A 13,824-nucleotide genomic window follows, 5' to 3' on the forward strand; every position below is an offset into this window, starting at 1 on the left:
GGGAACCTCTGTTCTAACTGGATCTTTGGTGCCTTCCTTTATTCCCATCCTCTTCCACATCTCCCTCATTTACTATTTAATCTCTCCAGCCTTCTTCCATATTGCACATCCTGCTCAGCCATTCCTCGCCCTCCCCCACTCCTACCAAACCTTAAGATATTTATGTTCTCCTAATCCTTACTGTGGTATACACACACTCCACAAACTGAGGAGATGCCATGATTTTTTCCCCATATTTTCAGTGTATAGTATTTTGTCTTTGATGTTATATCACCAATTTGAATCGGTGTCTTCCTAGAATGCACCTTTATACATGAAGAAATAAGGCCAGTTACTGCAGAGAGCAGCTCTCTGTGATTCTCCCAGCCCTGGAACTGCACTCTGGGTTAATTTGTTAAAACCGTGCACGAGCATGTTTCCTGTACCAATTCATCGATGTGCCGTGGGATGCCACCACTATGTGTCAGGAATTTCATTTCACTGTAGCTTGTGTCTATCACCAACATTTGCTTTCTCTCGCTGCTTCAGGTTCTGTCGGTGGCCTCCAGCAGAGTGCAGCACGGTAACGATGGTGTAGTGCTCCTGGCACTGCTTGTTAATTATAGAAAGTATGAGGTAAGCATTTCTCTATGGGCAGAATCAATCCTCCCCTATCCCTCTACTAACACATCTTTAAGAAAAGGTTTTATTGTGTGGACTGATTTCATTAGCAACAGTACTGTGCTCTTGTGTGAGGGAAGATTGAATGTAGGCTTCATTGTGGCTGATTAAAACTGAGCCACGTGGAAGTTGTAACTGGGAAATATAAAAGTCCTGCTTCACATAGCAAACCTTCAGGAGAGAGGGAGTCCGGGAGAATCGAAGAGAAACTTACTCACCTGACATGAAGTTCAACACAAAGACAGCAAATAAACAGTTAATTTCAGTAGCTGTAATCACCTACTTTAACACTTTGAATATATTCAGATATCTTTGCAGAATTACATGTTTACCATGGTAGCACATCCTAACTAGTAGAATCCCAATTCAATGCTAGTGACTGTTGATAAAGCTTCTGAGTTCAAATTCCAGACATCCAAGATACACTGTGTTGCAGTGTTGAAGGAAGGCTCCATGAATATACAGGTAACCAGAGGATTAAGTGATAAGACTGATTTGCCCTGAACTGTGCATTAAATGGCAGGGATACACCTTTCACAATGTGCTAATGGCAGGAGCATTCATCTGTTGAGTAGTTTCATTGTGACAGAATCAGAATGTCCCACACCCAATGCTCATTTCACTTGCCACAATTGTGTACATATTTTCTTTCCTGAAGACTGGTTCTCAATTTGGAGATGATGGTTCTCATGATCTCAGTTAATCCATAATGTCATGACTCCAGAATGATCCCTAACGGTCTCATATCAATAAAGAATTCAATAATAAAATCAGGAATTCTCAGCAGGTCAGTCAGCATCTGTGAAAGTGAAAGCAGTTAATGTTTAGACTCATCAGAACATTGTTTCTCTCTCCACAGGTTCTGCCCGCTACCCGAGTGGTGCAGGCAATTTTTAAAAAAATTTTGGTTTGTAGTACAGGTCATCCTCAGACTACAGCAGGGTTCTGAATGGTCTGCGTTCTGAGATGTTCTATTTCACAGTACAGAAAAGGCTCTTCAGTCCATTGTGTCTTTGCTGAACATTTGATCAATTTACCAGCACTCAGCTTGTAGCCTTCTGTGCCTTGACAATTCAAGTGCTCATCGAGATGGTTTTTAAATGTAGTGAGAGCCTCTGGCTCCTCTACCCTTTCAGCAGTGCGATCCACATTGCAAAGGTGACAAGGAACGGGAAGTGGGAGCAAAGGTTACAGCCCTTGGAAATGGTTCTTCCTTGGATCCCTGGTCATCCTCCTGCTAGTTCTGTGGAGTTTGATTTTAATCGGCCTCTTGGGAATTCCAAATATGCATGGGATCAGGAAAATCTTAAAAGGAGTGCTTGTTCGTTTTCAAGTTAAGCGTATCCGAATCAGGTTGGATATCGTGAAATTAGTTGTTTTGTGATAGCAGTGCAGTGGAAACACGTAAGGGTTCCTATAAGTTACAGAATTACAAAAAAAATACAAATAATGAGTTGGTGTTCGTGGATCATTCGGAAATCTGGCGGAGGGGAAGAAGCTGTTACGGAATAGTTGAGTGTGGCTGTTCAGCCTTGCCCTCCCTGCTGGCAGTAACAAGAAGAATTCTAGCTTGGGGCATCAGAGTTCAGGGTTAAATTCTGACGCCATCTGTAAGGAGTTTGTACGTCCTCCCCATGAACCTGTGGGTATCCTGCAGGTGCCCCCACTTTCCGAAGGCGTACCAGTTGGTAGGTTAACTAGGCATTGTAAGTTGTCCTGTGATGAGGCTAGTGTGAATAGGTGGATTGCTGGGTGGCATGGCTGGACGGGCCGAAGGGCCTGCTCTGCACTGTTTCTCTAATTAAAATAAATAATTAAAAAGAGGGCACGTCGGAGATGGCGAGCTCTTTAATGATGGATGCTGCCTTCTTGAGACACCGCCTCTTGGAGATGTCCTGGATGTCGGGGAGGGTTGTGCCTGTGACAGAACTGGTGGAGTCTGCAGCCACTTTCATTCGTCTGCTCCGTACAAAGCTATGACGTGACCATTCAGAGTATCTCTGTAGAAACTTATAAAAGTGATCTTTCATCTTGTGGATTAGTTATATAAAGTTGTCATTATAGAGTCTGGTGCAGCCCAAATAATGTACTGTACAATTTCTATTACCGCTATATTGCACGCAGGGTTAAATTTCACTAGGGCTAGTGTTAATTGTGCATCACATAATATTGAGCTCCTGCTAGAATTCGGTTAACAAGCAAGTTCTGCATTTCCTCTCAGTTAACGTGCAGTGTCTTGTGTTGCAGTCTGTGAACCCGTACATCGTGAAGTTGTCCATTGTCGATGATGAGGCCACATTAAATGTGAGTATCAGTTTCTGCTGTAAGGCAGAACAGGACGGGAAAGGCAAAAGTCCTGCACGCATCCTCCTTTCTCTTCCTGTTTTCTTAGAGGCAAAGCTCTGGGCAGTAAATGTGACATTGAAGAGAAGCATATTATCTGATTGGTGAGAGATTGAGGTGCTCTAAGGTGCTGAGGGATCTGGCTGGCATAATGCACAATTTGCTAAAGGCTACATTCCAGATGTAGTATGTAATCATGAAAGTGGTATGTAACTTTGCGATTAGTGTAACACTAAAGCGTTACAGCACCAGTGATCGAGATCGAGGTTCAATTCCTGTCGATGTCTGTAAGTTTGTAAGTTCTCCCCATGACTGCATTCCTTTCCTCCCACTGTCTAAAGACGTATAGGATAGAAAGGGTTAAATAAGTTGTGGGCAAACTGCGTTGGTGCCACAAGCGTGGCGTCCCCAACACAACTTCGGACTGTGGTCGTTGACACAAATGTCGCATTTCACTGTATGTTTCGATGTACATGTGAGGAATAAAGCCATTCCACAAAGGACAGTGGAGGCAGACTCTGAATATTTTGAAGGAGGAAAGAAGATGGAGTTCTTTTTTTTTAAACAAGCAAGAGGGTGAAAAGGTATTGAGGGAAGGTGGGAAAGTGACACAGAGCAGCCACGGTTGTCTCGCGTGGCAGAGTTAATCTTGACGGGCTGAGCGCTGCCTCTTGGGCGTTCACGCTCCTTACAGACAGTGGTGGGAATCGCTGCTTTTGTAAAATCACTCTGCTAACTACATTACTGTGATGTTGTAAAAACATTATGATAACCATCGCACTACTGTGCCGCTATCATTGAAAGACCCGCAGCAGCTACTCAAACTTTCTGCTAATCTTTGGGATGTGGGAACTGGAGCTCCTGGGGTAGGCAGGTGCAGTCACAGGGAAACCGGCGGGTCACAGTGCAGGCTCCACACACACACCACTGGAGCCAGGATTGAACCTGGACCGTGGAGATGGGCAACAGGGACATGGACAGCTATATTACCCAGTTCCCCCTTTTCTCCTAGTGTGTTGCATCCATCGTGAAGAATAATGTATTTGACAGTGAGCTCAGCTGGTAATCTGTCTCTCCTTTCTGTTACAGGGAATGGGACTGGTCATATCGCAAGCACTGATGGAATATAACAGGTTTGAATTGCTTGTACAGAGTAAAGGATCTTTCAGGGGTTGTACATTGGTTTCAGAAGGTTGGCGTTATAAACCAGAGGAGCAGAATTAGGCCATTTGCCCATTGAGTCAGATCCTGGTGAGAGCACAATGTGGGAAAGCTGATTGGAGAGCAATAGTTGGCCTTCCTTTCTTGGTATTAACCCCAGGGATCTGCACAAGATAAGACCATAAGTCATGAGAGCAAAATTAGGACGTTTGGCCTGCTTTCGCATTTGATCATGGCCTCTTTATGATCCTTCTCAACGCCATTCTCCTGCCTTCTCACTGTAACCTTTGGCACCCTTACTAATTAAGAACCCATCAACCTCCACTTTAAATATACCCTATGACTTGGTCTCCACAGCCAAAGGTTCATACTACATTTATTATCAAAGTACATATGTAGTATACAGCCCTGATATTCGTCCCCTTACAGTCAGCCACGAAACAAAGGAAACCTTGGAACCCATTCAGAGAAAAACATCAAACTCCCAATGCACAAAATAAAAGAACAAATCGTGCAAATGGCAAAAAACAAGTGAGAGAAGACAATATAATACATCAAACCACAAGGTCATTGAAACCGTCTAGGAATGTTCAGTTCCGTTCAATTTAGTGCTGTGTCATTCATTGACTGCAGGCTGCAGAGTCAGTTTGCGGCAAATTCCATAGATTCCCCATCCTCCTGATCTCTTCTAAAGAGACGTCCCTCTATTCTGAGGCTGTTCCCTCGGGTCCTAGACTCTCCCACTACAGGAAACATCCTCCCCACGTCCAGTCTATCTAGGCCTTTCAATGTTCAATAGATTTCCCTGAGATTCTCCTCATTCTTCTAAATTCCACTGAGTAGAGACCCAGAGCCATGAAGCTCTTGGTACATTTACCCTTTCGTTCCTGGGATCTTTCTTGTAAACCTCCTCTGTACCTTCTTCAATGTCATTTCTTAGATATGGGGCCCAAAATTGCTTAAGACTTCAAATATTGTCTGACCAATGCCTTTATAAAGGTGAGGAATGTGCTGGGGCCAGATGTTGTCAGCAGATGTTCTCAGTTGTCCGGGATGCAAAATGTGGAAGTAAGTGAAGTGGTGCAGTTTGAGAATTTCTCAGAGGCTGCACAGTGATGTCTTCTTAACCAACTGAGCTGTGAATCAGGGCTTTAATGAGCCCTGGTGCTATGCAGGGTTAGTGACCTTGAAGCTCAGAACTGAGATGTGGTAGTTGAGCTAACAACAGCAAAGGGATTAGGTGTGGATTTGGCTGTCTGGTTGTGTGGTTAGTGTGAAGGTAGTCAGTTTTATCTAATGCAGTTTATCCGTCTGAGACAGTGGTTCCGAACCCAATTCTAAGGCTGTGTCCCTTCCTCTCCTCTCACGCTAAGGCACACCATGGTGCACTGTTCCCTGCTTTGTGGGATGGTGGGTTGAAGAGTAGGGGGCTGCTGCTTCTGTCTTGGCCAGCATTTTGCTGGGAACCACCAAAGCCAGCAAATTGCAGGCTGTTCCCCTGTACTGTTATTTCCATGTGCAGGGTGGTTAGCTGAATGATCTCTACTTTCAAACCAAATCACTGTGATCTGGACAGCTTGGAGCCAACTCAGCGCTGTGAACTGACACCTTTACAAATCTTATTCCTGTTTACATTTAATAAAACCCCAAAGAATGGGCTTTTATTCCAGTGATCTGATTGTGCAATTGTATGCCCTGGTATATACAACAAGCTGGTTTAGTTGCTTTTTTATCTGTTAATATTTTTGTGGTAATATTATTTAATGTGATTTATGTACTCTTATTTTGCACCTTGGCCGCTGAGGAATGTTGTTTTGTTTAGTTGTATACATGTGTATGGTTGAATGACAAAAACTTGAACTTTCTGTCTACAGACTGATTCAGGAAAGAACTGACACTAGTTGGATACTCCCTGATCCTATCCAGACTGATATAATCTGGCTTTGAGTTGAAAACTGGGACGTTGCTTACTACTGACAAAAGGGATCAGTTTCTTCAAGTTCAACTGTGTTGACATAGGCATATATACACAGGATGTCAATGCATGAACATTTGCAGTAGCTGCACAGTACATTACAAACATGAGAAACTAAATTAAAATAAATTCATGGCAAACTAAAACCATAAGATATAGGAGCAGAATTAGGCCATTTGGCCCATCAAGTCTGTTCCATCATTTCATCATGGCTGATCCAATTTTCCTCTCAGCCCCAATCTCCTGCCTTCTCTCGTATCCCTTTGTGCCCTGACCAGTCAAGAATCTATCAACCTGTGCCTTAAATATACATAAAAATTTGGCCTCCACAGCTGCCTGTGGCAGAGAATTCCACAGATTCACTGCTTTCTGGCTAAAGAAATTCCTCCTCATCTCCATTCCAAATGGACGCCTCTGTTCTAAGGCAGTGTCCTCTCCATAAAGATGACATCAATGCTGCAAGTTAAGAGAGAGTCATAGGTAGTGTTAAGGTTTTTCAGGTTGATTCTAGAACCTGATGGTAGTAGGGAGGAAGCTGTTGTTGAACATTGAGGTATGGGTCTTCAGGCTCCTGTGTCTCCTACCTGTCAGTTTTAACGTGAACACTGCCTGTTTGCCGATTGTGGCGACCGCTCTAGTTCCTGCCTCTCCCTCTACCTCAGTCTAAGCGATATGTCTTTGGAACGTGGGCAGAAACAGGAGGATCGGTTTCCTCTCGTAGGAGGGAACCCGCATGGTCAAAGGAAGAACACTCAAACTCCTTGTAGTCACTGACAAGGATTGAAGCACAATCGTGATCACTGGTGCTGCGTTGTAATACGCTAGTCTCTACAGCTCTGTGCTCCAGTCTGCACGTTCCCCCTGTGACCGTGTGGGTTTCCATCAGCTGCTGCAGTTTCCTCCCAGATTACAAAGACGTGAAAGTTGGTAGACTAATTGTACATTGCCACTGGTGTGCAGGCAAGAGAAGGGAGTTGAATATAGAGAGAATGAAAAGTGGGATTAATATGGGATATCACAAACAAGAGAAAATCTGCAGATGCTGGAATTCCAAGTAACACACACAAAATGCTGGAGGAACTCAGCAGGCCAGGCAGCATCTTTGGGGAGAAAAAGTACAGTTGACCTTTCGGGCCGAGACCCTTTGGCAGGTCTGGAGTTCTGCTGAGTTCCTCCAGAACTATGTGTTGCTTAATATGAGATGTGTTGAAGGACCAGTTATTGTGCTGTATGTCTCTATATTTCTGAGTCTAGTACTGGGACTGCAGTGGCAGATCCAGGCTGCAGCCTGAGAGTGGGGAGTGATGGATGAGTTGAATTGCAGCAAGAAACTTTTTAACAGCTTACACAATTCTAAATTTTTGTTTTTATTTCCTGCGTTACACAGGCAGTACAAAGATAAAGAAGAGGAAAACCAAGGGGGATTCTTCTCTGCTCTGACCAACATGGTAAGTTCTTTGATGACCCACCCAGCGTCTCCCCCAGTGACACTGATCCCTTGAGAACTACAATGACGGAGAAAATACAGTCAGGCAGGCAGTAAGGTGCAAAGGCATAACAAGGTAGATCAGAGAAAAGGAATTTCTTTGGGTAGAGAGTGGTGAATCTGTAGAATTTGTTGTCATGGGCAGCTGTGGAGGCTGCAATTGGGTATATTTAAGGCTGGGGTTGATGGGTTCTTGGTCAGTCAGGGCATGAAGGATTAGGGGGAGAAGGCAGGAGACTGTGGCTGAGAGGGAAATGGATCAGTCATGATGAAATGGCTTAAGTTAGATTGAGGTCAAGAATCCATCTTATCATACGAGGGAATTGTTCAATAGCCTTTCAACAGTTCAGTCATTCAACAGTTGGACAGAAGCTGTTTCTGAGTCTGGTGTGCATGCTTTTCAGGCTTTTGTATCTTCTGCCTTTTCAGAAGGAAGACGAGGGTGGGTGGAAGGGGTCTTTGATAACGTTGGCTGCTTTCTCAAGGCAGCTGATCAGGTGAGAAACCTGCAGAGTTAGATAACACTAAAAACTTCAGCAGAACAGAGCATTAAATTAACGTTACATAGAACATTGTAAGGGCTGCTTGGGCCATGATGATGAGCTGACCTTACACTGAGCTCCACATGGTCAGAAAACACTTGTGAAGTCCAGATGGCAAGGAAGTGCCTTCTCTGCACTGAGTGGGGTGTGGAGTACGTAAGCAGAGTCATCCGGCACTTCAACAACTCTGACTCAGTGTCGAGCCCAGCTACAGAATGCAGGTGGGTGATACTGGAGAATGGGCCGATGTGAAGCTGGGGTATGAAGAGGTTTGGAATATTGAGAGCAGTTTTCTGCCCATACCTAAGGAAGGATGTGCTGGCATTGGAGAGGGTCCAGAGAAGGCTGAGAGAATGACCCCAGGAATGACCCTGTACTCACTGTTGTTTAGATGAATGGGGGGGGGGGTGGGTATCTCATCAAAACCTGCCGAGTATTGAAAACCCTAGATAGAGTGGATATGAAGAGGATGTTTCTGACAGTGGGGGAGTCTAGGACCAGAGGGCATAGCCTCAGAATAGTGGGACATCCCTTTAGAACAAAAATGAAGAGGATTTTTTTTTATAGCCAGAGAGTGAATCATTGTCACAGATGGCTTTGCAGGCCAAGTCATTGGGTGTAATTAAAGCGAAAGTTGATAAGTATTTTAGTAAGTGTGTCAAAGACTATGGGAAGAAGACAGGAGGTTAGAGTTGAGAGGGGAGAATAGATCAGCAATGATCAAATAGCGCCACAGACTTGATGGGCCGAATAGCCTAATTCTGCTCCTGTGTCTTCTGGCCTTGGAGGTTTGCTGTCCTTCTGCTCTGTATCTGACCTGCCATTTCGAACAGAGAGGGTAACGAAAGGTTCAGTCTGCCCCACTAAATGCTACAGCCATGGCTAGGTACAGAATCAGAATCAGGTTTATTTTCACTGACGTATCGTGAAATTTGCTGTTTTGCGGCAGCAGTACGTTACAATGCATAAAAACATTCTATAAGTTTCAATAAGAAATATAAAAAAAAGTGAATAAATAATGCTAAAGGTAAAGTTTCCTCTGCACCGTACCAACAAACACTCCCCATTCAAATACATAATGAATAGCAACAGAGTAAAGCTCTATTCAGATCCATCAAAGCCTTGCAGTATCTGTTGAGTACTGAGTCAAACTCCTATTACAGAGACTTCTTGTTCCATTAAAGCAGCTGTTTTGCTTTAGAATTCTAGTGTTACAATTTATAAAGCCATTATTTATATTTCTGTGCCTCACTTTTTCTCTCTCATTTCCTTTACTGGCTGCTGGCTCTTGCTTTTTATCTCTTTTTTTTCCTTATTCTTGGCCAACAAGCGACAGTAATCATGTCTCCTTATCTGGATTAGCATCGATCTGATAATGCAGCTGTGGAGTACTCTGGGTGGTTCGGCACTTGAAAGTGCAGTACGAATGTAAACTAGAACTTCCTGAGGCTATGTACTCCCCTCTCTCTGACTGTTATTTATCACTGGTTGGTGGGCTTCTACTGCAGACTCTCTCAATTAACTCTCAGTGTGATTCCCACAGGAGCTCCATGTCTCTGCCATTGCCTTTGTCAGTTTGTGGTACTTTCCACTCCAATTCTTCACGTCACTCACTGAAGGATAACAACTAACAGCTGTTCTCTCTGTGCATGCAGGTGGGTAACATGTTCATAGCGGAAGTAGAGGAGAAGATTTCAGTCCAGTAAGTAACTCGGTTCTGAATCTTATTCTCAGTTTTACATAGACATGAAACAGTACAGGCCCTTTGGCCCACATTGGTGTGTCCACCCTTTAACCTCTACCTCCAAGGTTAATCTAACTCTTTCCTCCCAGGTAGCTCTCCATTTTTTTTCATCCATATGTCTATCTAACAGTCTCTGAAACAGATTCTTCCTACTCTCTTCCCCTGTGGTTTCTGGCAGAACTGAAGGATCAGTATGCACCTTCACCTCTTGTCCCAAATCTTGGAAGTTTATGGCTTCAAAACCCACTCCAGAGACGATTGCAAAATCTCAGCTGTTTTGAGCATATTTTCTACGTAATAATTGAATAATCTTCACACAATGATAAAAAAATAAGGATGAACTTTGTTTCTCAAATGTACATCGAAATGTACAGTGAAATGCGTTGTTTTTGTGTCACTGACCAACGCAGTCCAAGATGTGCTGGGGGTAGCCTGCAAGTGTTGCCGTGCTTCCAGCACCAACATAGCATGCCCACAACTTAGTAATCTTAACCTGTACATCTTTGGAATGTGGGAGGAAACCAGAGCACCCGGAGGAAGCACACACATCATGGGGAGAACGTGCAAACTCCTTATAGACAGTGGGAGAAGTGGAAGCCATCAGCAGGAATTGAACTCAGATTGCTGCTGCTGTAAAGCTCGATGCTAACCGCTAGGTTACTGCGCTGGTAGTGTGTGTAAAGTGCTGGTACTTTATATGTAGCAGCACAGAAAACTGCAGGAATTCTGCGGGTCTCTATGGGGAGAATAGAACGGGCAGTGTTTTGGGTCGAGACCCTAGGGATTGAAAAAGAGTGGGGAGGTCGCCAGCATAAAAAGGCGGAAGGTCCCTCCAGTTTTTATTTTGTATGTTGTTCCGGACTCTTCTGACTCTGTCGGTACTCTATATTCATTTATTTGTTGATATAAAGCGCAAAGTAGGCCCTTCTATGCCTTTGAGTCACGTCTCCCAGCAATCCCCTAATTTTTAATCCTAGCCTAATCACGGGACAGTTTACAATGACCAATTAACCTACCAACCGGTGCGTCTTTGGACTGTGGGAGGAAACTGCAGCAGCTGGAGGTAATCCAGGTCATGGAGAGATCATGCAAACTCCTTACAAGTAGTGGTGGGAATTGAACCCAGGTCGCCTATTGTGAAGTGTTGTGCTATGTGTGTGGCATAACCTTTCTGCTCTTTGACACTGTTGAAAATGACACTTTCACTTTTCCTTATAAATATGTGATGGTGAAGGTGCTGCCTGATTTCAGAGAGGGGAGTGAAGAGGCAGCAAGGTTGGATGAACTTTGCATCCTGGCACTCTTCATGTTGTGGATACAGTGTGGATAAGCTATCAAAACCATCCCTGTACAGAGTTCTCCATTTGAAGTTCACAGATTGAGCTCATGCACGAGAGGAAGCAGCGGGGGAAATTGCTCCAAGGCTCAACCCATCTGTGGAATTGTTCACCACCAACAATGGCGGGGTGGAAATGAGAGATTAAATTAAATAGAGGGTGACACCTTCGCATAGCAGTTACTGCAATTGCTTTGCAGCACCAGCAATCACCAAAGGGAGTTCTGATTTTACTGCGGTCGGTGAGGAATTTATAGGTTCTCCTGTGGCCGTGTGGGTTTCCTCCGGGTGCTCCAGTTTCCTCCCACACTCCAAGGACCGTGTAGGATAGTATTAGTAAGTTGTGGACAAGCTATGTTGGCGCCGGAGGCATGGCAGCACTTACAGGCTGCCACCTGCACATCCCTGGACTGCATTGGTTGTTGATGCAGGTGATGCTTTTCACTATGTTTTGATGTACATGTTGACAGGTAAAGCTAATCTTTCTTTCCTTTAAGTAGAGGGTAAATGTTGATTGCTGGAGGAGTCGCTGACCCACAGGACATGCTTCAATTAGCAGTGCGGGGAGTTCAATTAAGATGAGTTGTGACAACACAATTAGCCCGAGTCTGAGTCAGTGCAGGCCACTTATGCCAATGCAACCCTTTTGCATGACTGAACTCAGCAGCCTTTCACAGCTCCTGACAACAACTGAAAACTCCTGAATGAATGTAATCGGGGGACGTCCACTTAACCCCAGTGCTTTTAAATGGACGACGGCAGGGGTGCAGTTTTCCCCCTTTGACGGGAGTTGGGGTTCTTACAGTGAGGCTCCATTTTTATACGGACCTGAAATCAAGTCTTCTGATTTTCTGTCAGACATCTGTGCAATGCCAGCCGTGATTTTTACAGCAGTTGATCTTGGGTCACTTAGAAAAGCGGTCCCCAACCACCGGGCCGCAAAGCATGCGCTACCGGGCCGTGAGGAAACGATATGATTTGGCGATAGGAGTCAGCTGCACCTTTCCTCATTCCCTGTCATGCCCACTGTTGAGCTTGGACACACGCGAGGTCATTACCCGCGCGTCATCCATGTCAGCGCGGGAAGGAGATCAACTCCTCGAGCTTGCAAATGACGACGGGCTGAAAAGCATGTTTGACATAACACCTCTGCCGGCATTCCGGATCAAAGTCAAGGCTAAATATCCTGAGATAGCCACGAAAGCACTGAAAACGTTGCTTCCATTTCCAACATATCTCTGCAATGAATGCAACGAAAACTAAATTGCGGAATAGACTGGACATAAGGAACCCCTTTCGAGTATCGCTGTCTCCCATCACCCCTCGATAGGACCGTCTTGTTGCAGGGAAACAAGCCCAGGGCTCCCACTGATTCAGCGATATTGGTGTGTTGCAATGGTTTTATATGTTCATACAGGGAAAATATGTGCTGTGTGTTTAATATCCAAACGTTACTTAAAAAGTTATGATGCTATTGGCTTACTTATATAACCATATAACAATTACAGCACGGAAACAGGCGATCTCTGCCCTTCTAGTCCATGCCGAACGCTACTCTCACCTAGTCCCACCGACCTGCACTCAGCCCATTAACCCTCCATTCCTTTCCTGTCCATAAACCTATCCAATTTTTCTTTAAATGATAATATCAAACCTGCCTCTACCACTTCTACTGGAAGTTCGTTCAACACTTACTTCAAGCTCCCCTGATAATTGACATTGCTATATTCATGCGAGGAAAATATGCGCTGTGTGTTTAATATTAAATAAGTTGGATAAACCCTTTTAGAAACAAAATTGAGTGTATTAGTCACTTATCACCTATATTGCGTTTGTGATTAACCCCCCCTTCCCTCCGAACAGAATTGCCAAAAATGATTTGTAGAAAAAAAATCGGCACATACACACAAATCACGCATGCGCACTGGTGCCCGCACAAGGCTTCATGGTCATTGTAGTCTTTCTTGGGGTAAACCCAATGTACTTGACTGCTACTCTTGTTCGTTGGCAACCCTACCAACCCGCCCCCCCCTCCCGGTCAGCCGGTCCGCAAGAATATTGTCAATATGAAACCGGTCTGCAGTGCGAAAAAGGTTAGGGACCCCTGGCATAGAATATGTTTTCTGTGTTAAATGGGGCTTTCTGATTGCTATTTCTGTTGCATCTACTGGACAGTTCTGTAGAATTTTTATTTATTGAGATCTAGTGTGGACTTTGAACCATACCACCCAGTCATCCCCCAATTTAATTCTAGCCTAATCAAGGTACAATTTACAATGATCAGTTAACCTACCAACCAGTATGTCTTTGGACCTGGGGAGGAAACCAGAGCACCCAGAGGAAACCCATGCTGCCGCGGGGAGAACGTACAAACTTACAGGCGTTGGTGGGAATTGAACCCGGGTCGCCTGTACTGTAGAGCGTTGTGCTAACCACTACTCTACCATGCTGCCCTTTGTTTATTATCATCATATACCAAGATACAGCAAAAAGCTTGTCTTGTATATTGCTCATACTAATCAAATCATTACACAGTGCACTGAGGTAGAACAAGATGAAACATTTAACAGTACAGAA

At 44.4% G+C, this 13,824-nt stretch overlaps 1 protein-coding gene across 2 annotated transcripts in view; it reads left to right on the plus strand.

Annotated features, from left to right (window-relative positions):
* Positions 1-13,824, plus strand: part of armh3 (armadillo like helical domain containing 3) — a 186,573-nt gene that overhangs the window by 39,093 nt on the left and 133,656 nt on the right. For both annotated transcript variants that reach the window (XM_063071318.1, XM_063071319.1), the window contains 5 exons: positions 529-615; positions 2,908-2,964; positions 4,093-4,136; positions 7,527-7,587; positions 9,823-9,869. In XM_063071318.1, coding sequence (XP_062927388.1) covers positions 529-615; positions 2,908-2,964; positions 4,093-4,136; positions 7,527-7,587; positions 9,823-9,869 — 296 coding nt within the window. The remainder of the gene's footprint in view (positions 1-528; positions 616-2,907; positions 2,965-4,092; positions 4,137-7,526; positions 7,588-9,822; positions 9,870-13,824) is intronic.

This window comes from Mobula hypostoma, chromosome 19 (genome assembly GCF_963921235.1).
Source record: "Mobula hypostoma chromosome 19, sMobHyp1.1, whole genome shotgun sequence".
Taxonomy (NCBI): domain Eukaryota; kingdom Metazoa; phylum Chordata; class Chondrichthyes; order Myliobatiformes; family Myliobatidae; genus Mobula; species Mobula hypostoma.